Raw genomic sequence first — 27,039 nt, forward strand, 5'->3', positions numbered from 1 at the left:
TTACAATTTATCTGTATTGTATTTGCACCTCTACAGTGCTTCCTCGTGATGCCCACAACCTGTATTGAGACTTCATTGTAACCTGTGACTGCTCTGCGACCTCTGCTAAGGAATCTGACCACAGTACGACCGCTGACAGAGACTCTGGCCACTGTGTAATGTTGACAGTAGACTTATATTGTTCTTGCCAAACCACGCCCCTTCCAGCATCTTCTTTCTCGCTTCTAGGTAGCAAGCACACACTCCTATGCTACTTTCCTAATGGTAGCCCCGATACTAGGACATTTTTATTGGGAGAATTTATTAGATCCTAATCTAAGTGTCAGTTATTCAGTTCCAAAGCCAGCATTCTGTACCCTGCAGTCAATTTGTAATGAAGCCAAGCCACTTAGGTTCTCCAATGTTCTGCAGCCCTGGAGAATCTTAGCATTCCAGTCCTATGAGATGCTCGGTTCATCTATTATGAGATCCTCAATATAATATCAACTGGTCAAATTTGTAGCTCACTTCCACAGTTCTTCCTCCCAGAAGGTTCTCAGGAATGAAAGCAATTTGTCTCATCTTACATCACGTGCTGCTGGAGGCCTCTGCTTCGATTCCTGTAGTAGTTCCAGAGCAGGATCATCCACCAGGCAACCCATGAAGGTGGGTGTCAAGGGGCCCACCTACCGCCTTCTTTGACATCTCTTCACTTAGGCTTACCAAAAGGACCACAAAGGGGCCTTAAATCTATCTTGCCTAGGGCCCTATTACATCCTAATCCATCTCTGAGTAGTTCCATTTGTTGGTGCAATAATACAATTCAAACTAAAAAAAACACACTGGAGGGCGCTGCCCAAAATCGTATACAAATCAAAAATTGTTGTCTAGAAAGAGAGGTTTTTTTCCCAATGGAAAAAGACTGCTGCCTCCTGCTGCAACCACCCTAGGTGGGGTTACCCCCTATTACCACCCCAAAAGGAAGCAAAATTTACAATACAGTAAGTGGTGCGCTGGATATAATGCAATAAATTTTATGCTTTAGATAAAAAGCGTTTTATTGTAAACAGTATTTCAACTGGTAATGTTACATCTCATACATGTGCTCACTCTCATACATACAGGCATACACTCATTTACAGAGCTTGCTGGTTCCCCTACAAAAAAATATATAAAATATATAATGTATAAAACCACCCAAACAATTGCTGATTGCAAAAGATGGGAATCACAAAAAATTCTTAAAAATGTATAATTAAAAATTGTATAACATATACCGATGAAAATATCACGTTGCTCCTGGGGATCAGGTACTACTGAGATCCTGGGGACGCTAAGTAGCGGTGTCAAAAATCACTAGAGGTGTTGATCCCTGAATGTATAGAGTCCTCCGCAAATAGACAGACTCCTGGTACTATTAACTTGCAAACTGATTGATGCACAAACAAATCTCACCACTCCCCACGATCTCACTCGTCTAAGCCGCGGAAAGTCCTCAGCTGAAGTCTCCTCTCTGAGTCCAGGGGATCCCTCTTAGTACACGGATTCCTTCCAGTCACTCGGAAGGCAGCACCGCTCCAGCGGTTGGCTGCTTTCTGTGAGCGTTTTGGCCGAGCCGGCTCAAACAGGCAACTTCCGGTTCTCCGATTTTCGGGGAGAGGCGTCACTTCCCAGTGCGTCTCACCCAATTGCTGTGGTCACTTCCTTGCGCTCCACCACTCCAAATATCCTCCATTTGTCACAATCATAGGATGTTGATGGCAAAGGCGTGAACCACTCTGTAGTTAAACGGGGCGCCCCTTTCACTAGCTACCAAATGAACTCATTTGAGTTCAGCTCAATTGGGTGAGACGCAATTGGGTGAGACGCACTAGGAAGTGACGCCTCTCCCCGAAGATCGGAGAACCGGAAGTTGCCTGTTTCAGCCGGCTCAGCCAAAACGCTCACAGAAAGCAGCCAATGGAAAATAAAAATATGAGAATATTTTCTTTGCTACTAATGTTCTAGTAATTATCCGTACTACACAACCAATTCATTATATCATACATTTTTCTTTCACTTCAGTGTCACTTTAAAAGTCCCAAGGTGGAAACAGACACAAAGGCAGTGTAAAACCACTATAATCTAAACTACTTAATAGAGTTACTTTGATATATATATATTTTTTAATTGCAGGGCAACCTAAGTTTGATTTGTACACAGAGGAACTAGCATAATACAATAAAAAATGATACAGTTATCTAAGTACAAAATGCCAATATAATCAAAACAATATAAACAAATAATGTTGAATTTATCTACTGTTGTAAACTGGTTCAAGTTTAATTTTATTGGCTGCTAAAAGGTACTATGTTTTTTTTCGTATAATAGAGGTCATTTAATAGTTATAGCAAAAAAACATTTTCTAGCTTGAAATAAACCTGAACCAAAATTCGGGTCAAAAAGGGAAATACTTACCTAAGGGTCTGAGCCCACTAACAGTTGTGCGCAGTTGTGTCCGCTTTTCAGCATCTGTAACATTGATGTGTTGCTGAAAAGCGGACACAACTGCGTTAGTGGGCTCGGGCCCTAAGAAGAAGAAAGTTTCTGCATCCTAGAGGCTTCCCAGGTCCTCTTTTTCCTGCCGCCGCTTGCCGGGACCCTGCGGAAGATTCCGCCTCTGCTCCTCTTCTGGCATGAGAGTGGCCATGTGGCAACCGCGGGAACACGGATGTGCCTGCGCAATAGTTCGCGGAGGCTTTCAGCGCAGGGTGGCCATACTGTGGAGCGTGGCCCCAATCAGATTTTCCTCAAGCCCTTGTCCTTTATCGGGGGGGTGGGGGGGGCAATGGGGGAGGGCAGAGAATGCTGTGGGAAGCCAGAGGCATCCTTTCTATTAAGTACACTTTAAAGGGAACCCGAGGGGAGAGTGATGTGGAGGCTGCTATATTTATTTCCTTTTATACAATACCAGTTGCCTGGCAGCCCTGCTGGTCTATTAGGATGCAGTAGTGTCTGAATAATGCCAGAAACAAGCATGAAGCTAATCTTTCAGATCTGACAATAATGTTAGAAACACCTGATCTGCTGCATGCTTGTTCAGGGTCTATGGCTAAAAGTATTAGAGGCAGAAGATTAGCAGGAGAGCCAGGCAACTGGTATTGCTTAAAAGGAAATAAATATGGCAGCCTTTATATTCCTCTTGCTTCAGTTTCCCTTTAAAGAGAAACTCCGACCAAGAATTGAACTTTATCCCAATCAGTAGCTGATACCCACTTTTACATGAGAAAAATAATGATTTTCACAAACAGACCATCAGGGGGCGCTGTATGACTGATTTTGTGCTGAAACCCCTCCCACAAGAGGCTCTGGTACCGTACGGTACTCTGGGCAAACTGTCACAATGTAACAATGTTCAGACAGGAAATAGCTGTCTGTTAAAGCCAGACCAGCTAGAAACAGCTCCATAATCTGCCCACAGTAACAATGTCACCATGTAATACAAGTCAGAATGTGAATCTGGGAGAGGAAAGATTTTACAATGATCAAACACTGACTAAATCATGTATACATAATTATTGTAAAAATGAAGCACTTTTTTTATTACATTATTTTCACTGGAGTTCCTCTTTAAGTTGTGAGAAAACGCGGAAAAGCCGCCGCATGTGCCAAGAGCAAGGCGGCTGACTCCGCGTCCAACGCGGCGGTTTGCACGCATGGACACGTGTCAGGTAGTATGGTGGAATGCGGAAAAGCCGCCGCATGTCCTGACAGCAAAGCGGCTGTTTCCCCGTCCAACGCGGCGGTTTGTATGCAACAGCGTGCACTTGGTGTGGCTGGGTCTGTTAGTGCACATAGGCAGATGGAGAGCTACGCGCGCGCGGGCCTGAACTCAGGACCTTTATGCCAGCAGGGGAAGTGTCAGCTGATCAGCAAGATCAGCTGATTCCTGCAGGACTCATGATTGGCTGAGTGGCTCGGGCGGGGCGGCAGAGTCCAGCAACTATATATTCTGCTGCTTGTCAGTTGCTGGTTGTCTGCCATTGGTAACACTTGCGTGAAGGCACTCAGACCATAGTCAGATCCTAGAAATATCCCAAAAAACCTTGCGCTCCTGTCCTGCTGATAACCGACTGACGCCATACGCACGCTAAATCACAGCCACGCCCACACCCACTGCGAGACGGCTTCCCCGGACATCAGAGAACGCGCTGCTGGCCACAGCGCGTTGTTGCCTAACCTGCATACGTGTGTAGCGGTGGACTGTACCGCTGATGAGCGAGTTGTCATTTTACATCTAGTAAGTAGAACTTTTATTTTGCGATTAAAAATCATCCTCTGATAATGCACCATGGAGCGCTTCATCGTTTCTAGATTCATAGTCAGATCCTTACAGTGTGTTTGAACTAGGTGGACCTGGGAATTCACACAGATTCTGTTGATGGCTTAAAGTACTAATTGTATTGTATTATTTGTTAGACCAGTTCCAGGGTGTTGAGATCAAGGCCCTCACACCCTAGACTAGGAATACTGTGTATCTTTTGTGTATTCTCTAGCATAGTTCCAGGGTGTTGAGATCAAGGCCCTCACACCCAAGATTAGGGAACTGTATTGTCTTTGTGTTATATTCCAGACTAGTTCCAGGGTGTTGATGATCACGGAACTCACACCCAAGACTAGGGAATTGTATTATCATTTATGTTATGCTCCAGACTAGTTCCAGGGTGTTGTGACTACGGACCTCACACCCAAGACTAGGATTGTGCTACTATTGTATTACGTTAGCCCAGTTCAGGGCAAGACCTTATATAAGCAGCAGGGCTTCCTGCAACCCCAGCCTCGGTCCCTCGCTCAGGGGTCCACAGGCTACAGGAATATCACCCACAGTCAGGGGTGGATTCCTCAGGAGTATAGGCCGCCAGCTCTCCTGGTGGTCTTCACTCAGAGTTGTTACTGTTGCACCAAACACTTACACTCTCTCAAGTGTCTAGAAATTAGACATATCTGATTGTGGACGATTCCGCAGATCCTCAATAATCGGGTATATCTGTATTCTTGGGTATACTGCGGATCGCCAAGGATCAGATTCTCTCTCTGGTTGCTGACACCGATCGTTACATAAGTACACTTTAAAGGGAACGTGAAGTGAGAGTGATATGGGGGCTGCCATATTTATTTCATTGTAAGCAATGTCAGTTGTTCTGGCAAAATAGTAGAGTCAAAACAAGCATACGGCTAATCCAATAAAACCTGAGTCAGCTGAGTTAGAGTACCTGATCTGCTGCATGCCTGTTCAGGGTCTATGGCTAAAAGTATTAGAGACACAGAATCAGCAGGACAGCCAGGCAACTGGCATTGTTTAAAAGGAAATAAATATGGCAGCCTCCATATCCCTCCGACCTCGGGTTCCTTTTTAAGCTATGCATTTAAGCTTGAAAATGTCTTATAGAAAAATGACACCTTCAGCCACAGTATTTTATCATTCCCCAGCTGCGGTGGGAGGATGCTGTGTGAGGGGAGGACTGAGGAGATAATCTCACAGCTGCAGTAGGTCCATTAGAAGTTCCAGGGGGTGATGAAATCCTTTAATCCTATCCTCATACCCCCTTCCTCTCCTCTCGTCCCAGTCCACAGACTTTCCTTGGCACCTGATACAAAGAGCGAGATCCTTGAGCGCACAGACTGGGCCTTATCGCTGAGGAGGAAGGGATGGCGGACGCTCAGAAAACACAGCCCCGTCCAGCCCTCCTCCGCACACACATACTTTGAACGGCTCTTTTTGATCAGATGTAGAAATAGTGCCGCTTCACACAGATTAACTATAATCATATTTTTTTTTTTCAGTTCGGCATCTCTACTGCATATCTCAGGCCCGCTAATGCATATAATTAGATCTGAGATGCTGGTGATTTATAAACACACTATATTCATTATAGTGATAATAAATATTACAGGCAATCAAACTCCTCGGAGCTGCTTTTGCCAAACTATTTGCAGCGCTGCGGCAATGAGCCATTTTTCTTTAGGCTTTTTTATGTAAGTAAGGGCTGTTCTGTTCAGTTAACCTCCTTGCCGGTTATCCCGAGCTGAGCTCGGGGTAACCTGCGCAGGAGGATTTCTCAGGCCCCGCTGGGCCGATTTGCATAATTTTTGTTCCTACACGCAGCTAGCACTTTGCTAGCTGCATGTGGTACGCGATCGCCGCCGCTACCTGCCGGATCGCCGCTACCCGCCGCACTGAGCCGCCCCCCCCCCCAGACCCCTGCGCAGCCTGGCCAATCAAAGCCAGGCAGCGCTGAGGGGTGGTTTGGGACTCCCTCTAACGTCCCGGCGTCGGTGACGTCATCCCGCCCCGTCGCCATGGCGACCAGGGAAGCCCCGCAGGAAATCCCGTTCTGAACGGGATTTCCTGCTTACTCTGATCGCCAGAGGCGATCGGAGTGGGTGGGGGGATGCCGCCGCTCAGTGGCTATCATGTAGCGAGCCCTGGGCTCGCTACATGATTTGAAAAAAATAAATAAATACAAAAAAAAGTGCTGCGCTGCCTCCTTGCCGGCGGGAATTGGACCGGCAAGGAGGTTAAAGATGGGCTTTAGTGACATATAGTAGAATGCAATTCCCTCACCATTTGTTTAGTCATCAGGTACAGGAAAGTGAGGACATCTCTCCAATGGGAACACTGCTTTTTCTACTTTCTTATTCCTCTTCTAGTTACAGGAAAAGGATATTTCTCCCTTGTGAAAGCAATACAGACACTATTTAGCTAACAGGCTGAATACTTGTAATTGGACGAATTATTTTTTTTACTACTGGATGTTATGTTAGGCTTGGTTAACACAAAGGTTTCCAGTCCTGTCAGTTTTTGACAATTGGCATTCGTTTTGGATGTTTCTATTGCTGTGTTCAAACATAAATCTGTACATTTCCAGTCCTGTCCTGTCGGTTTTGTAAAAGTTTTCTATGGGTGTGTTCACACATAAAAGGTAAAACTGATAGAAAAGTGATGCAAAAATGACAGGACTGGACTAGACCATTAGGCTCTGTTCCCACTTGTTCTGGACAACGTGCCGCCAGCAGGAGCTGATGGTCCGCCGTGCTTAGCCTGTAGCCTGAGACAGATGCGCTCCCCCATATGCTATATGGGAAAGGCATCTGTGTGCCGGGGATTATTGCGGACTGCACAGAAATGTGGCCCGCTTACTGTATTGGATCCCAGGGATCCGATGCAGCGTTACATGTGTGAACGGCTCCTATTTATAAAATAGGAGCCCTTCACTGTGGAGCAAAGAATGGACAAAAAAAAGTCTGTTCCTCCGCTCAAGTGGGATCAGAGCCTGAATGTACAGATTTATGTGGGAACCAAGCCTAAGCCCATATTATGCTTGTGCGATATGTGCTCTTTGTTTTGGTATTCTAGTTAGTAACAAAGTCAAAACAAGCGACAAGAGTTTTTTGTTTGACATTCCACTGTAACATGACATATACTGTAAGGCAATCTGACAATCATGCCAGTTCATGGGCCTGTGTACCATACATCCTGTATTTCTTTGGGAATCTGGGCTGAAAAAACTGCGGTTGCAACAACTGGTAACTTTTCAAAGTTGTCAGTTCCCCAGCTGTTATGCTTATCACAATGTTACACTAATTAGTACTGATGAGTGAAACTGAACAGTTTCGGATTGCCAAGGTTTTTGGTTAAGAAAAAAAAAAGTGAAGTTCAAAACCATAGAAACATGTATTAAAGTAAATCAGCACAGTGAGACCTCCCCCCTGAAACAACACACACTAGGATCTTAAAATGTTTTGGTTTAGGCATCTTCCTTGCCTATTTCTTTGTTTGGGTCATTTTAAATGCAGCTGATAGTTGTGTTTGTTACAAAAATTGTACCTCGAGTTGAGGGATCCATGAGTGTGGTATTATGCCTAGTACACACCATGCAATTTCCCTGTCAGATCAACGGGACATTTCCTGTCATTCGATCATTTCCAGCATGTCCGATCTACTACTGATTATTATTATTTAGTATTTATATAGCGCCGACAGTGATGTACAGAGTATATTGTCTTGTCACTTAACCGTCCCTCAGAGGGGCTCACAATCTAATCCCTACCATAGTCATATGTCTACGTATGTATCGTGTAGTGTATGTATCGTAGGTTAGGGCCAGTTTTTAGGGGGAAGCCAATTCAATTGTTTGTAAGATTTCGGGGTGTGAGAGGAAACCGGACTGCCCGGAGGAAACCCATGCCAATACAGGGCGAACAAACAACCTCTGTACAGGTAGTGCCCTGGCTGGGATTTAAAATCAGCATCACCTTTATTTGCCTAGTATGCGTACCCGGAATTGTTTTGGTACACATGGCAATTGCAGTTGTACATATACAGACATTAGTAGAGAGCATAATAACTGATCATGAAATGAACATGAAGCAGGCATGACAAGTGTACATTCAGAACAAGGGATACAGACATGAACCACAATATAGCTAGGTGTAGGACCAGTTCTGCACAGTGAGGAAGTTTAAGGTGGGCCTCTCAGGAATAATAATACTGACCAGGGACTGGCATGACCTGTCACGGGCTACTCGAGTCCAGTAGGAGTACAACCTGAGGGAAGAAGGTACTCCTGTGTCTAGTGGTTCTGAAGGGGATGGCTCTGAAACGGGGATGCTGCAAGACAAGAGTGCTAGCCACCTCACCGTGCTAACAGTTACCTCAGCATGCTCCCTGTATGCCACCGTGTTGCCGATGGAGAAAGGGATCAATTTTGTGCAGTACTGATCTCAAAATCGATCCCGTTCTTGACCGGAAGCAGATCAAATGTTCTGGAAATTATGGAACAATGCAAATTTTCCTGTTGATCTGATGGGAATATTGCCTGGTGCGTATTGCACACATTACTGCCCTCTAGAATGATTGTAGGGGTCAGGAAGCTGTGACCAACCAGTAAGTTTGTTGTCATTGAGGTGACCAATCAACCATTTATTTACCTCTGATGGCCCACTAAAGACTTTATTAGTGCAATTGCATTCATATCCCATAAGCTTTTGGTTTCGCCGCCAGGCCACTGCGCCTGCGCGGCTCTGGCCATGCGTATCCTTTCTTCGCGTTCCCTGCTATTGCAGAGGGGAACGCGAAGAAAGGATACGCTTGGCAGGGCAGCGCTGGCCTCGACTTACAAGTCGATGTAAGGAACGGAGCGGTGGCGGGGGAACGGAGGCTCGGGCAGGACCGGCGCGGGACAGGACAGCTGCTGGGGGCTTGGGGAAGCCCCAGGTAAGTGAAACAATGTGTTTATTTTCTATCTACAGTTCCGCTTTAATTAAAAAAAAAAATCTATACTTTAAAAATAAAAAATAACAACTGAATATTTGCCTTTATAATGCCTGTTGCAGACACGGGGATTTAACATATTTGGGGGGGAAAAAGTCCTGATTTACGGCATTAAACAAACTAAACCCAGTGAAGAGAAAAAATAGCAGTATTGCTCATACCGTCTAATCATACCTTACTATTATATAAATTTTTAAAGCCCCAACATATCATTCAGCAAAGTACAATAAATAATAAAGGGTATAATTGGCAAACTAAATCCTTGTACATTTACTGGAGGGAGCTCTGCCAAGACTCTAGCGTGCAGGCAGGTGTTACCTGTTGGGATCGGGACTTGCTCCCTCGGGTGATAGTTTGGGGCCGAGTTCTGTCCAACTTGTCACTAGGTTATAGACGTTCTGCTTCTGTGGAGAGGAGAGTAAGGACAGTGAACAATGAAGCAGAGAGGGGAAGGAGAAATAAAATGGCTTTAGCCTGAGCTCAGTTGAGACGATGCGTCAGTCTGGATTTCTCGCGGATGCATCAGGGCCGCCATATAGACGCTAGAGTCTTAGCAGAGGTTGCTCCGATGCCTCAGCTGAGAACCCTTTAGTGCAAGGGTGACCATTAGGCAAATCATGACCTACCGATACATAGATCACAAAGCAAGGGCGTAGCAATAGCCATAGGGGCCCTGAACCAGAGGGGGCCCAGGTGGTACTTGTTGTATTCCATAATTACTTTCTTGTGTTCCTCCATCTATTGACTTTGTCTCAGTGCCCATGAACTATGTGCAATGTAGATTGCACTCATATCCATAGGGTAGGGGCAGGTGGCATTGCTCAAGAGTGCCTACATCTAAGGGCCTCATAAAAATTTTGCTATGGGCCCCACAATCTCTAGCTATGCCACTGTCGCAAAGGACTTCTGGGTAAATTAAGAGGTTGCTCGGATGCCTCAGCTGAGAACAATTTAGTGCAGGGGTGCCCATTAGGCAGATCATGATCTACCAGTAGATTGCAAAGGACTTCTGGGTAGATCCCACACTGTCTGTCTGAGTGACGTACGCGTCGTACTCTCTATCTTTGACTTAGATGAACTTAGTGCGATATGCTGTCCTGAAGTTTTGCACAGCAGTGTAGAAGATTGGGATGTTGCAAGGTGGGGAGCCATACATTTAGAAGCGTTATGTGCTATGCTGTGAGGACCTTGTCCCCCGAAGACTGGAGTTCAACATCCCTGATTTAAGTGATCTTGCTCGTTACATCTCTGGATAGGGCTAGATAGTAACAGGAAGCAGCAACTGATCCCCAGATAGTGGTCACCTCTCTACTTTTACTTTGCTCACAATTACGCGTTATCAACCCCCCTCCGCCTGCTAATTCCTTTAATAAATTTGCACCATTTTCTTTCTCAGGCTTCTTATTTAAATATTGCCTTTCTTCTGAGCTCATTCTTATTTGACTTGCTTTGTAACCCTTTTCATAACGCTAATCCAGTAGCCTCAAAATGTAATTAAATGCTCCTCATACATGTTTAATGTCTTCCACTTCCCCGCTCACTATATTACAGCTCTAATAAAAGACAATTTAGAGAATGTTCCTATGGGAATCCTTTATTCCTCACGGCAATAACTCCTGGCAAAGCTGCGGAATTCACCTACACAGGATATTGCTTTCTACCTTCTTCTATTTCTCAGATATGATGATGGTAAAACATCTTTCACTAACCGGGACCACATTGCTGTGAGTGATGCGTAGTCTGTATTTGTTTACATTCACCATTTCATTCAATGGTGGCCAGATCAGTCTGTCTAACTATGAGTGAAATTGCTATGGTTGAGGCTACTTTCACACTTACCACGTTTTATAGTATCGTGGTTCTCTCCCCCTTGCCTCAGCATGTCGCGAGGGCAATATAAGACTATGGGGACTTACACACTATGGCAACACAATGCGGAGCGACGGAAGTAGCAAAATCGTCATGAGGCTGCCACACACTCTGCAGTGTATTGCCATGTGATCAGTGCCTAACGCATGGATTCGCAAGGCTGCCACAAACTCTGCAGTGTATGGCCATGTGATCAGTGCCTACCGCATAGATTCACAACGCTGCCACAAACTCTGCAGTGTATTGCCACGTGATCTGTGCCTACTGTATAGATTAACAATGGCTGCTACACACTCTGCAGTGTATTGCCACCTGATCTGTGCCTACCGCATAGATTAACAATGGCTGCCACACACTCTGCAGTGTATTGCCACGTGATTTGTGCCTACCGCATGGATTCGCAAGGCTGCCACACACTCTGCAGTGCATTGCCACGTAATCTGTGCCTACCGCATAGAAACCACTTAAGGACCAGGCAAATTTCTAATGATCGGTGCTGCGTGGGCTCTACAGCCCGCAGCACCGATCAGGATTACACCAGGGCGATCAGACTTCCCCCCTTTTTTCCCCACTAGGGGGATGTCCTGCTGGGGGGTCTGATCGCCGCCGACCATTAGTGACTAGCGGGGGCGGCTCCTCAAAGCCAGCGATTTCCGCCCTCTCCCCGCTTACCTCCCTCTCCCTCTTGGTCTGTAATGCGCAGGACGGAAGTCCGTCCTGCGCATCCTAGGATAGGCTTTGGCCTATCAGATGCTGGCGATACCCGGCCAATTAGAGGCCGGGGATCGCCGATCTACGTCACGGCGCTGCAGCGCAGCAGCGCCGTATGATGTAAACAGCGGGGATTTCTTCCCCGCGTGTTTACATTACGTGTTCACGGAGACACCCTCCGTGAACTGGCATGGAAAGGCCGCTCGTACGAGCAGCCGTTTCCATGCTATACCACTAACGACCAGGCGCCGCCTATCGGCGTTAGCTGGTCGTTAAGTGGTCAATGGCTGCCACACACTCTGCAGTGCATTGCCACGTGATCTGTGCCTACCACATAGATTATGCAGCAGTGCAAGTCTATGGCAATGTGTATTATACTATTTGTATGCAAAGATGAAAAAAGGTCTATAACAGTTGTTTGGATGGTGGTGCTATATTAACTTTTAATTATGTTTTAACCAATATGATATTGAATAAAGTGATGCTACTGTAGTTATACTTATAATATACATTTGAGTTGTGTTTTTCAATATGTTCCAGCTATTATCTACTCTTGATAAGAATGCCTTGATTTATGTCTGCGTGTTGCTGGGTAACAGGACTCTGCTTTTTAAATGGACATTTCCATACTTTTATATATTCATGAACTTACAATTAAGATATGTATAAAAAATTGCATGTGTTGTATATAATATACAACATATACAATTTTTGTATACATACGTTAATTGTAAGTTCATGACAACTGGGTGCTACTAAGTTTAATTAATACATAAAATGAACCTCTCACTAAAAGTGCCCCATACATGGTACAACAAAAACGTTCAATTTTCCCGTTTATTTGACCAAAACGATCGAACCGAATGAAAGTTTAAAATAAATCTTTTTTTCGATCAAGAAAAAGGAATCCATCAAAAAGGAACCATTTTTTCAATAAAAATCTTATCGGACATGTTGGAAAAATCTTTATATTCGATCTAACGGAATAATCGAAATAAATTATCTAATCGAAAAAAATGAAAAATTGTACCATGTATGGGCACCATAAGCGATGTTTGAAATTGCTGTGGGCTTTTCTCGTAGGCAGCTTGCATTAACTTACCTATGGAGGGGTTGCTCCATTGTCCGCCATCTATATGAGAGCTTCCATCGTCTCTGTCCCTGTGCTGCAGAACTGCAGGCTGAAGTACTCGTAGCCATGTTGTGCGCCCCTGACCTCCTCAGTGCATTCTGGGAGATGTAGTCCATTCATGTAATTCCATCTCCCAGCGCAGGAAGCAACAAGATGGAGGCCCTCATATAGATGGAGGCTACAGAGCAGGCCCCAAATGTAAATAAATGCATGCTGCCCATCCCAAAAGCCCACAGAATTTATACACCTCCCTCTGGGGGACATTTGTTTTATATATTTGTGATATGTAGTGCTCAGGTCAGGTGATTAAGATGCTAATTAGGTGATAATTAGTCCTTTAATTACTGATTTTATCTTTGATCCAAGCACCAGTGCTACTGTTTACGTTAAAGCAAACATGAAGCAAAAAACATGATATAATGAATTGTATGTGTAGTACAGATAACAATTAGAACATTAGTAGCAAAGAAAAGAGTCATATTTTTATTTTCAGTTATATAGCTTTATTTATAACAGTGCATCATTCTGTCAAAATTGCAGTTTAGAAACCACACTCTCTTTTAAGCTAGGGAAAAACGGAAATAATAACCCTTTCAACTACTGCAGTAAAACCTTATCCCAAGCTGTCTCTCACTTTTTACCTGGCTATTTAACCACTTCACCTCTAAGGGTTTTTCCCCTTAAAAAACAGAGTCGTTTTCACCTGTCAGTGCTCCTTTCATTAATTCGCCTATAACTTTATTACTACTTATCACAACGAAACAATCTATATCTTGTTTTTTTGGCCACTAATTAGGCTTTCTTTGGGGGGGGGGGGTACTTTTTGCTGTGAATTATTTTATTCTAAATGTGTTTTAACAGGGAAAATAAATAAAACATTTAAAAAATTCATTATTTCTCAGTTTTCCGCCATTATAGTTTTAAAATAATACATGCTACCGTAAATAAAATCCACACATTTTATTTGCCTATTTGTCCCAGTTATTGAAACGTTTAAAATGTTTCCCTAGTACAATGTATGGCGCCAATATTTTATTTGGAAATAAAGGTGCATTTTTTAAAGTTTTGCGTCCATCCCTAATTACAAGCGCATCATCTATAAAGTAATAGTAATGTGCCCTTTTGACATACATATTAAAAAAGTTCAGTCCCTAAGGTAACTATTTATGTATTTATTTAAATTGTAATTTTTTTTTTACAAAAATGTTTTGGGGAGTGTGGGAGGTAAGGGGTTAATTTTAAATGTAAAAAATTGTCTTTTAAGGAAAAAAAAAGTGTGTAGATGTAATTTTACTATTTGGCCACAAGTTGTCCTCACGAATTACTACGCAAACAGGAGGTAATGCGTGGATGTGTAAGTATCGTTTTTTGTGAATGGCGGCGCCGTCTGACAGACGGCTGCGGTCATTCACACGGGGACTTAGATCAATGAATGGGAATTGTGTTTCCATTCATTGATCTCCCGGCTAGCGATTGGCGGCGGTAACGATCGTGGGATGCACGCACGGAGGGGAGGGAGGGAGGGCGTAGTAGGAGATATGGGATTTTGCAGGGACATAGTTACTCGTCCCGGGGGAGGCAAAGTGGTTAAGCTAGTTAGAAAACAGGACTGTGGGTCGAATAGATCAGAGATGCTCTTGTTCATAATTAATGAATTTTTTTTAACTCTTCCTGTACTGGAAAACAATATGAAACGCTTTTCTTTGCTACTAATGTTCTATTTCATAGCTGTCCTACAATACAATTCATTATCTCATAAGTTTATTTTCGCTTCTGGTTTGCTTTAAGAGATGACTCTCTGATAGCAAGATGATAAGGACTGCAGAGAGACAATTTACAACAAGACTGAAAGAGGGGAGAAGCAGTGGGAGCATGATAGGAGCATATTTTTAAACAGGCAGAACAAGAAATCATGGATCCCCCAAGCAAATTTTAAAGAGGCCTCCAAAATTCCCATCCCCTCCCCACCCTTGGTGACCCTCACAGACTGGGGGCCCTTATTGCATAAAACAAGTGTGGCCATCATAACCTTTAAGGCGCGTACGCACGCCATACTTCCGTAAGCGACGGGTCTGCCAGACCCTCCCGCTGGGCGGAAGTTCTGCCGACAGTAGCACATGTGTACGCGCTGTCGGCAGACTGATAAGGCTGTTTCTGAACGATCTGCTACTGTCGGCAGAACGTCCGCCCAGCGGGAGAGTCTGACGGACCCGTCGTTTGCAGAAGTATGGCGTTTGTACGCGCCTTTATACACATAACAGTGTAGCCACAAAACACCTGATATGAAGGATGGACCCCTATATTGGTGGAAGGATAGGTTAAAAGTTGGGCTCCTGACAGCTGACAGCCCTGCCCCCCCCCCCCTTCCCGGCTGATCACCTGTAGTTAGATCACCTGGGCACAGATTAGCAGCTTTTACTCTGCATACCAGAGATAACATACCAACGTTGGTAAATAAGGCTAAAATTAGTAAAGCAAGTGTATTGCATTAGTGATCATAATGCTTAATTATAAGGGCACTAACACTTGAAATTTTTAGATTCAGAAATCATCTATAGTTTTATTATATAACCTACTACAAATGCTATCACTACGGGTGTTTTATATAGTGGAATCTCTCCAGATAAAGGAGCGCAGTAATGTACAGGCTCATATACTGGCAAATGACAATTACAGCGGCGTTCAGGAAACACTGAATACATATAGAGGCAACAGAGTGGTATGTTTTGGTAGCTGAGCCTCTTTCATTTATTGCATGTCCCAGGGGGAGAGACTTTTATTAGCATCGAGCAGCAATAAGACGGACCGCCAAGGATTCTGGGAGATTTTAATAAAGAAGACAAGGCTGCGAAATGTAATCAAATGTCTGATCAGATTACCTGATGCCTCAGAGTCACAGATCTCATAAAAATTGCAGGGAAGACACTTACTCAAACACCCAGCCAAAGAGGAGGTGAGGCTGGTGCTCGGAATAGAATGGAGCAGAAAGGTCCCACATCGCAGACAGTGCTGTGGAAGCCTGGAGAGAGGTCTGGGTGATTAACCCTTTCAGAAGGGAAAAGACACTAAGGGGAAAATGAGTAGGGGAGAAGGAAGTGCAAATTGCTTGAACTTATGAAGGCTTGCAGCTTTCCTCTTCTCTTTAACCACTTTAGCCTACAGTGTTGTTCACCTTATGCATCCGAGCAACTTTCACCTCCCATTCATTCGCCAATAACGTTATCACTAATTATCACAATTAATTGATCTATATCTTGTTTTTTTTCCACTGCTAATTAGGCTTTCTTTGGGTGGTACATTTTGCTAAGAATTTTTTTTTCTAAATCCATTTTAACAGGAAGATTAAGAAAGAAATGGAAAAAAATCATTATTTCTCAGATTTTGGCCATTATAGTTTGAAATTAATACATGCTACTGCAATTAAAACCCATGTATTTTATTTGCCCATTTGTCCCGGTTATTACACCGTTTAAATTATGTCCCTATCACAATTTATGGCGCCGATATTTTGTTTGGAAATAAAGGTGCATTTTTTTAAATTTGCGTCCATCACTATTTACAAGTTTATAATTTAAAAAAATATAATAATATACTCTCTTGACATGCACATTTAAAAAGTTCAGAACCTTAGGTAAATATTTATGTTGGGTTTTTTTTTATTGTATTTTTTTTTTTAATAAAAAAATGTATTTGTGTAATTTTTTGTGTGGGAGGTAAACAGCTAATTTTAAATGTAATGTAATGTAAGTATTTAATTAAAAAAATGCATGTGGGTGCAGTTTACTATTTGGCCACAAGATGGCCACAGTCAAAAAAGTCCTGGAAGCATACAATTATGCTTCCAGGAACTAGAAAGAGGACAGGGAACTTTTTTTTTTTTGAAGAAAGACTGCGGTCTCTGATAAGACGAGGGCACCGGATGGCTGCCAGGGGCTGGAGGAAGCCCCAGGTAAGTGGATTTTTTATTTTTATCTTCCTCGGAACCTCCCTCAGTGTTGTTGGTTAGTGCCATATTTGTGTCATGGAAATCACTGTTCTATCTCTTATAGTTTTGTAATACATTTTTATTGAGAGTGACATGTTACGTATAACACAAAAATAAACTTTGCAGAGCTCGTTCAAAATACAGTTAGCGTTCCATGTGAAAGAACAATCATAGTAAAAATACTAATTAACATAATGCAAATAGTAACAGTAGGATAGGATAAATTACAGGGCTAGGCTTGAGATATCATAAAGGGGGCAAATGTGGGTCGTTTCCCAATAAAATGTAAGATGTCGATCTAAATGCACAGGGCAATCATAACCCATTAGCAGTTTCAATAGAGTAATCTAGTTTGAGATAAGTGCACTGCTTTTGACCTCAGTCTGCAGCACTCGTTGTGCTGTAAATTCTTGGAATGCTTTGATCTCTCGCTGCTAGCAGAAAATATAGAAACTGATAGCAAAAGTCCTCTGTTATTGTCTCACACTGCCCCCTAGTGACAAGTGCACATAAATACACGTTACAGCAGTACTACTTAGTAGCAAGCAAATGTAACAAATAAGAAATTAAAAAATGGGCTAAAATAAATTGGCATGGCGCACCTGCAAGCCTCTAAATAAATTGGCTGCTAAAGGGTGAAAGAGAAGAGAAAGAAAAATTCAGAAAAATGATTCATATCATATAATAGCAGGGAGGGTATGTCAGAGGTGAATCTGAGGCAAACATCTAAGGCCATGGAGAGTAAATGAACTGATCCAAAGAACACAATAGGTTGAGTATGAAACCAGTTAAGTGGACATATAAATATTTTAGCCTAAGTAAACATACTGCAAAGTAGCAACTAGAAGTAAAGCTAAGCATTTTTGGCAGGAAACAAGTAAATAGGAGGAGATCCTGATCATAATATCAGTGATAATCCTGATGGTAATAATAGAGGGTCAGGCTAAAGCTTAGAACTAAGTGGGATACCTCAATAATTGTATTTCTTTTAGAAGATATTAAAGATTTCTAGTTCATCTTAACCCTAAATTAAATTTTGATCTCTACAGAAATCTTTAATATCTCCAAAATTAAAAGATAGAAAAATGATTTCTGTGGCACAAATGCAGCACTAACCAATCATAACGGTTTCTATGGGTTGTTGTAGAGGGACTGGGTGGCGTATAATTACTATAAACGCTAATGAGTTTGGCGCAAGTACAGGTAGTCCCCGGTTAACGAACGAGATACGGACTGTAGGTTCGTTCTTATCCTGAATCTGTTGTTAAGTCAGAACACTGTGCCATCTCTGTCCCCTGTACCTCCTCTGTGCCTCCAGTGTCCCCCTCTGTGTCACCTCTGCCCTCTGTACCTGCTTATACAAGTTTAAAAGCCATTTTTTCTTTGAATTTTTTCAAAATCGATTTTCTTAAGAACTACAAGTCCAATTTGAAAAAAAAAATTGGCTTGTTCCCATGGAAACACAGAATCTATGCCGTTCGTATCGGTGGGTCGTTGGTAAGTCGGGCGTTTGTAAGTCGGGCACTACCTGTATAGGATAATATTAATATCTGTAATTTTATATTTTCATCCTAATCCCTTTTCTCACACTAACCCTCCAACCCCCGCTAAACCGAACACTTATCCTTGTATGCCTACTACTACCGATACACCAAACACTAACCTTCCTACCCTACACCTAACACTATCCCTTGTACTCCCTATACGCCAACATTACCCTCACTTCCGCAAATTCTAACACTAACCTTCCTACCCCTACACCTAACACTTCCCTTACTATTTTACTTCCTTACTTACTGATAAAAAAGATGTCTGTTTTATAATCATATTACCATTGTGCCGTTGCTTCCCAAATGTAATACCACTGTGCCGCCACTAACCAAGTCTTGCCAAGTGCACCGAATCTAAGCACCATGGCTCACACTTATATTGGAGGCATATAATGGGCACAAACATAGCGCGGTAACCAAACACAATGGAATTTTTAATATTATGGATTTGCACAGACAAAATATTTAAAACAAAAAACATTAAATAGTCACAACCACTAAGGGAACACATGAGTAGAGTAATGCCTTACTGCAGCTTCATCAGGAGTTTCCGTAGTGTAGTGGTTATCACGTTCGCCTAACACGCGAAAGGTCCCCGGTTCGAGACCGGGCGGAAACAGTTTTATTCCTAGCTGACAACTCTTCTGAGCTGTGAATGTGTAGCAGAGACCACATGGCTGCTGCAGCTGCTTCTGTCAAGTAAAAAAAAGAAAAACCCTGAGACGCTACCTCACATCCAAATTAGATTGCTCATCGCTGCACCCAGCACCCTTACATCAGCACTTAATATTACAGTATGTTTTTAATAATTTTTAGAACCAGTAGGAAGTTGTACAGGGTACTGCATATAAATATTACTGTAATCTGAATTACTGGTTGGCAAAACATGGAAGTATTTTCTATTCTGCTATATAAAAAAAAAACGACAACAGAAACAAAAAACAGTCAGTATTATAATCCCAGCTGAAACAACTACGTAGAATTTTTTTTAGAGATGGTAATCACTATGTTTATACATTAGACTTTGCGTTTTGTAATGCTGCGTCAAAATGATGAGCCTGTGTTTTCTCCACAGTAAGGCCACTTCCCCACACTCGCATTTTTTTCAGCGTTTTGCGGCAATACCATGTGACAGGATCACGGGTGCATCAAAAAGACGTAGACCGCACTGTCTGAGGTCCCCATCCATGCTCTGTAATTCACCTCGGAAAATTGTAACGCAAGGTTGCCGAAAAATACACAATGCATTTTGATTTCCATAACACAGTTTGGTTTTTATTGGGCATCAGTTTTTGATTTATGACCCTTCGTTCCGTGGTGAATTTGTTGTCCACAAGTTTGGGGATGGAGCATTTTTTTTCTGGATCGACAGATGTGTCACGATTGTGGTCCATTTGGTTCTGTTTGGGCTTAGGTCACTAGTGCTTCAATAAAGATTGGACTTTTACTTCACCACTAGTGCAGCCGGATTCCTTCTTTGGCTTGATACTGGAGATAAAGTTCAGAATCGGAATAACCTTTATTCGCCAATTACTAAGATTGTCGTACCCGGAATTATATGTGGTTCACATGGCATGGACGATAGTACATACGACACACATACCATTGACTAACATGCATGGCCGGATTTCTGGCAAGGCCACATAGGCCATGGCCTAGGGCACCAGATAAACAAGGGGCAGCCTGCAGACAGTTGGCATTATTTGCAAGTGTCCAAACAAATGAAAGTGGTCAGGATAACTGCACTATTAGTACCAGCTGGCATCTGCCTGTGCTGTGTTACAGGCAGCTGCAGTCCGTTAACCAAACGTTTGTGAACAGTGTGTGACTAGCAAAAAGCCAGACCTTGTCCAATGACATAGCAGCAGCTGCAGGCAGTTACAGAAGGCCGGTTCTCACGTACTTGGTGTGGGGGATGAAAGGACCAGGGGCAGCACCAGCAAATAGTACAGAATACAGAAGGCAGCGTCTCACAGTACCCATTTCTTAATTATTAATTGGCCAGCGCTGTTACCCTGGAGACAGCAGTGGGTACAGGACTCACTTTTACGTGTTGCTGACCCCACCCAATGTCCAATTGTGAGCCACTTTTGACTATGTGTGTGTGGTGGAAGGCTCCCAGCACGCCCATCACCTGTAGATCGCTTGATTGACCAGTTCCCCCGTGTGACGTAATTGATTCACTTCACGTTGCCATGGAGACCTCGGCACTAGCCGCAATAGTGGATACCATCGGCCTAAAGTTTGGGTGAGTGTGGAGAGAGGTGGTAGGATACGGTTTCGGTTGGCGCGGCTGGTAATAGTCGGTCTTGGGCGGTAAGAAGTACAAATCCGGCCCTGCTAACATGGGAGATATACAATTGAGACAAGCATAAGAAGCATACTAGAAACCATGATTTATCATCTACAGCCTAGATTCTCAATGTGTGGTACACGTACCCCAAGAGGTACTTCTGATGGTTCCAGGTGGTACACAGGCTTGAAAAACTTAGCCAAGAATAACAAATTTAGATTTAGAAAATGATAAATTCTATTTAAACACCAAATTAGTGTTTTAGCTAATTTAAAAGCAATTGTAAATGCTTAGAAATTGTTTAGAACCTAATATCATGTACTATGTTTAAATATATATTGGTCAAGGGGTACTTGAAATAATGTTTACTATGTCAGGGGGTACTTGGTGAGTACAGGGTTTTAAAAGGGGTACATTCCAATAAAATGTTGAGAAACACTGATCTACAGAAACTGCCCTGCTAACTTGTGAAGACCTGCGGCCTTTGGCTTGATACTCCTGGTCTGGCTGAGCGGGATGGGACCTATTTAAAGATTGGCTTGACTTGTAAAGGTGCCCATACACACATCAATTTTCCCATTCAACTCCCTGCATATTCAATCACTTTGCTCGAATCAGATGTGAATACATTCCTTTAAATGTTTGATTTGATTGGCCAAATGTTCTGATTGTGGCCCAAAAAGTATTTTAAAAAAGTATCAATCGGACAGGATGGAAAATCTAAGTAAATATGTACAGTAGTAAGTATGTAATTCCCTCGCACAGTGTTTCTCAACATGTTATTGGTATGTACCCCTTATAAAAGCCTGTGCTCACCAAGTATCCCCGGGATGCTAAAGATTATCTCAGATACCTCATGACAAAGATATATTTAATGGCAGTTTTCTAAACAATTTCCAAGCAATTACTATTGTTGTTAGCTACAATACTAATTTGGTGTTGTTGTTTATATAAGAGTTATCCGTTTCTAAAACTCTTAACTACCGGTATATCAAGGCCGGAATACCCCCTGGAACCGTCAGAAGCAGAGCAGGATCATCCACCAGGCAACCTAGGAAGGTGCCTGGGGCCTAGTGGGTGTGAGGGGCCCACCTACCACCTTCTCTGACCTCTCTCTCTACTTCATCTTACCAAAAGAAACACAAGAGGGTGGCAACTCTTCCACCTTGCCTAGTGCCCCATTACAGCCTTGTCCATCTCTGATCAGAAGTGCCCTCCGGGGTACCTGTATCACATGTTGAGAACCTAGGCCATAGTAGCAATCCTAGAAAATGCTTGCCAAAATTGGACTACAGGTAGTCCCCAACTTACGAACTAATCGCTGATACGAATGGCATGGATTCAGTGTTTCCATGGGAACAAGCCAAATGTATTTTTTTTTAAATTGGACTTGTAGTTTTTGAGAAAATCTATTTTAAACAATTCAAAGAAAAAAATGGCTTTTAAACTTGTATAATCAGGTACAGAGGGCAGAGGTGACACAGAGGGGGGCACTGGAGGCACAGGGGGGCACAGAGGAGGTACAGGGGACAGAGATAGCACATTGTTCTGACTTAAGAACAATTATTATTATTTTTTATTTATAAAGCGCCAACATATTCCATGGCGCTGTACAATGTAAGATAACAAACAAGGGATACATAATGATACAGACAATGATATACATCAAATATGAACACTGATACAAGATACAACAGCACTACAATTTGATTTAACATGATGACTAAAATGTATAAATGTCTAACAGAGTGCAAGCAATTAAATTAATAACATTCCATAACACAAAAGGGTGAGAGCCCTGCCCTTGCGAGCTTACAATCTAAAGGAACGAGATAGGGACTGTATTCAGATTCAGGTTAAGAACAAACCTACAGTCCCTATCTCGTTCGTTAACCGGGGACTACCTGTACTTGATTAAGAGCTATAAACATGGATGGGGTCTATGACTGATTCCAGCTTTGTACACAAAGCTTTCGCTATTTTATAAAACATGGAATTTAGCTATCATAGCAGGAGCACATACCTTTGTTTGTTTTGTTTTTGTTTTATTTAGCTAGCGATAAAGAGAGGATGGCTATTTTTTTAATCATTTTTTCTCAGACGATATACACAGATACATGTACACATGGTGAAGATATTGCTGTCAGATCCCTGTTAGTGTTTAATCCAGCAATAATGTCATTGCGCTCTCCTGTTGATACAGGGTTACACAGCAGAGATTTATTATGTGCAGGCTTTGGTAATCCAGACATTATTACATCGCCTTAACTGGATTCCAGCTATATTAAAAAGAGAGGCTAGTCAGGCGCTTGTGACGCTGCAGCCGCTGCAGAGGCCTCCTGCTGTAATGTGGGCTGACATGATGTTTATCAGATGGGGGCTGCACAGTTGTCTGATTACAGTGGGAACCCAGATATGCACTACAAGTACCTAAGATGAAGTCTTATTGTATTTTTAAGAAGAACTTGTAACCAACGGTTGAACTTCATCCCAATCAGTAGCTGATAACCCCTTCCCCATCAGAAATCTTTACTTCTTCCCAAATAGATCATCAGGGGGGTCTATATGGCTGATATTGTGATGAAACCCCTCCCATAGTGTGATGTTAGGACCTAGGTATTGACAGTTTCCTGTCTGTGAACCTTGTTGCATTGTGGGAAATAACAGCTGTTTGCAACTGCCAAGCAAACAGTATCTCCCTCTGTGCATATGTATATCTATAAAAAAACAACAACCTTTTAGCCCATTGCATTGTTAGTGTGTGTGGTTTGTGTGGTTATAGATAATAGCAGTTGGTGCTGTTTTTTTCATGTCTGCCAGTAGTAAAGATGATGATGTACAGGCTGATTGTGGATCAAACAATATGAACAATTTACATGGCGCATATCAATAATGTCTTGATCTCTCTTCTATTTTGTTACTTCTCACTTTGCAATGAATTGATCTATTTTTTTCCCTTTTCACTAAATTTCCTCTTTAAAGTACTGCTCCACTAGTCCACCAGACACGGTACAGTATGCCATAGTTACTAGGTCAGGGCCCTTTTCCACTACTAGAGTTTTGCGAATCTTAAAATGCTAGGTACAGTGAAACTGAGGGAAACTGCAAAGAGGATTTCCATTGGTGTTATTTGTTTGCGCTGCGATTTTCTCCTGCTGCATTTTCCGTGTGATTGAGCTCCTATTCTTTGTATAGGTGTGCAGGAAAATCGCATAGCAATTACACTGCTGTGTGATTTTCCCGCAATTCACAAACTGAAAATATTTTCCTGCTGTTATATTTTTTCCGATTCACATCACATATGTGAACGCACTGCAATTGTGCCGTACACCTGACGGATTGCAGCACAATCGTATTAGTAGTACAAATTGGGAAGAAATTGTGTTGAAAAGGGCCCTCACTTACATTACTATGTTATATAGTTAGGAAGATAAATGGGTTGAAATATGAGCGTCCTTCAAGTGTTCCAACTATTGTAATCCAATAGGTAGCAAAACAAATTCATTAGTTTGTCCAAATTATAAATATAAAAACAGTAGTTTCCACCAAATTTTAAATTATATAAGAGTACAGGGTACGCATACTTGGAACAACTTATTTTCAGCAGAGTTCTTTTTTTGGTTCCTCTTGACCCTCTATAAAACAGATTAATTTAACCCCCAAAAGGACAGTGACCTGGATCAAATTATTCAAAGTACAGGTAGTCCCCGATTAACGAACGAGATAGGGACTGTAGGTTCGTTCTCAACCTGAATCTGTTCTTAAGTCGGAACAATGTGCCATCTCTGTCCCCTGTATCTCCTCTGTGCCCCCCTGTACCTACAGTGCCCCCCTCTGTGTCACTTCTGCCCTCTGTGCCTGCTTATACAAGTTTAAAAGCCATTTTGTCTTTTATTTTTTTTTAAATCGATTTTCTCAAAAACTACAAGTCCAATTTGTAAAAAAATTTTTTTCCTTGTTCCCATGGAAACACTGAATCCATGCCGTTCGTATCGGCGGGTCGTTCGTAAATCGGGGACTACCTGTAATTCCTGATACCCAAATCATTATCTGGGTATCAGGAATTACTGTGAATTATATGGCTTGGGACATTGCCCTATTGAGAGTTAAATTTAACTCTACTTTGGGTGGCATGCTTAATAATAATCTCCAGGGATTGTCAGTGAGATGCATATAATTCAGGGTTGATGCAGGATTATGCAAATTGTGTATGCAAGGTTACACAATCTTTGGCCTCAGAGGTTCCAGCTTTCAGTTGTGAGCTTTTGGGAAGAATGTTTCAGCCTTAAAGTGGAACTAAAGTTAGAACTTCCTCTCTGCTCTAAAGATTAGCCACAGCATAATAACCTTCAGGGTAAAAAATAATCTTCATTAAAATGTATGGAAATCCTAGAAATAACCCTGAAGTTTTACCTTCCTGTACATTTGTGGGAACACACAAAGGGTTAAGTCTCAGCATTTACTTGTTAGTAGACAACCGATGCACACAGCTCTGATTCACAGCTGCTGATATGAGCTAATTAGACAGGCTGATCTCCCTAAATACATGCTGAACACATAGCAGTAAACTTCCTAGCAACTTAATGTTTTCATTGTGTGCTGTGCAAGAGTTTGGATCCTCTTTAATGATGATTTTTATGGCTATTATTCCTGCAGGCTATTTTCCACTAAGTGTAACAGCTGCCTGAAAACAGTGCTGCCATCGGAGCTGATCATGCGTGTTCTCAGCAATGTGTACCACGTGGCATGCTTCTACTGCTGCGAGTGCGAGCGGAGGCTGGAGCGAGGGGACGAGTTTGTCTTGAAGGAAGGACAGCTCTTATGTCGTAGCGACTATGAGAGGGAAAAAGAGATGCTCAGTGCATTTAATCTGACACCAGCCGGATCAGGTAAATTCCACAAATATTAGTCCTCATATTAAAGCAGGGGTATCAAACTCAAATACAAAGTGGGCAGAAATTGTACACTGGAACCTAGTCAAGGGCCAACCTCAATGTCTACTGGCCACCTTCCTCCCTTATAAGGTTCCTTGGTGTCTAATGGCCCCTCTCTAACTCCTATATAGTTTCCTAGTGCCTAGTGGTCCTTCTTCCCCTATACAGCTCCCAGGAGTCTAGAGGCCCCCACCCTCCCCTATATAATTCCCTGGTGTCTAGTGGTCCTCCCTCCCATACACAGGTCCCTGGTGTCTAGTGGACCCCACTCTCCCCTATACAGTTCCCTAGTGTTTAGTGCTTACCTCCCCCTTATGGCTTCCCTGGTGTTCTAGAGCTTCACCCCCATTATAGCTTCCCTGATGGTCTAGAGTGGGCCAAACATTATGCAAAGTTGGGAAACCACTTGAGGGCCAAATTTAATGACTCTAAGGGCCAAATTTGGCCCACGGGCTGAAGTTTGACATGTATGTATTAGAGGTTTAAAGGAATCACAAGTATCTTGTCGATTTTCACCAGCAGATTTTATCACTGTGATTGAATCTGCCAGAGATCTCCCTGGGCCCATGCAGAGTGTTTGCAGCGGTTCACATACTCACCTGACCACTAGCACGCTCCTCCTGCAACTCCGCTGGGGTGCCTTACCCAGTGACCTCATGTATGTGGTCATGTAAGGTATATGCTGCCAGGTCACGGAGTACAGGCTGCCAGCTGGGATGGAGAGAGGACACGGGAGCAGCATGCACAGCCAAAATCCAAACTATCTATTGCCTTGGATAGTAAGATCTTACTTGAAAGGGAGTGGTTGGTTGCGGTAGATTCACAGCCAATCGATAGAGCCCTGGCCAATTTCCCCCATCTAAGTCAGCCCTGTAGTGCAGAGGCGGTTCCATACATTTTTTTAATAGCTTTCTGGGTGAAAATGATTAAAAGATCTTTTTGCAGTGTGTGGCAGTAATAGAGCCTTCTAAAATGTTGATCCAGGCGGTGGAGGAGGACAGTGAGGGACCGAGCAGCCTGAAGGGGGCTGGAGGAAGCCCCAGGTATATATACATTTCTTATTTTCCTTCATCTCAGGTACCCTTTAAGATGCCTTGTGGGTTACCCTGTTATGGGTACTCTGGCAGAGAAGCCGACTGAAACATAAAGTGTTCATTCCTGTAAAGTGCTACTTAACAAGGTTCAATGATACCTTTAAAGTGATATGATACTCAGAATTTCCTCTTTGTTCTAAAAAAATTATTTACAACATAAAATCTACTAATGCAAAAAT

General features: G+C 42.7%; 1 protein-coding gene, 1 long non-coding RNA gene and 1 other non-coding gene across 5 annotated transcripts in view; 2 read left to right on the forward strand and 1 right to left on the reverse strand.

Moving 5' to 3' along the window:
• LOC137561018 (LIM homeobox transcription factor 1-alpha-like) overlaps positions 1–27,039 on the forward strand; it is a 69,518-nt gene that overhangs the window by 23,311 nt on the left and 19,168 nt on the right. For all 3 annotated transcript variants that reach the window (XM_068272229.1, XM_068272230.1, XM_068272231.1), the window contains one exon: positions 25,489–25,721. In XM_068272229.1, coding sequence (XP_068128330.1) covers positions 25,489–25,721 — 233 coding nt within the window. The remainder of the gene's footprint in view (positions 1–25,488; positions 25,722–27,039) is intronic.
• LOC137561019 (uncharacterized) overlaps positions 1–27,039 on the reverse strand; it is a 55,754-nt gene that overhangs the window by 22,938 nt on the left and 5,777 nt on the right. Inside the window, exon 2 of the long non-coding RNA XR_011029855.1 lies at positions 9,611–9,696. This is a non-coding gene — a long non-coding RNA (uncharacterized lncRNA). The remainder of the gene's footprint in view (positions 1–9,610; positions 9,697–27,039) is intronic.
• Positions 19,086–19,158, forward strand: TRNAV-AAC (transfer RNA valine (anticodon AAC)). The gene has a single exon. It is a non-coding gene; the product is annotated as a tRNA-Val (tRNA).

Source organism: Hyperolius riggenbachi, chromosome 3 (assembly GCF_040937935.1).
Source record: "Hyperolius riggenbachi isolate aHypRig1 chromosome 3, aHypRig1.pri, whole genome shotgun sequence".
Taxonomy (NCBI): Eukaryota; Metazoa; Chordata; class Amphibia; order Anura; family Hyperoliidae; genus Hyperolius; species Hyperolius riggenbachi.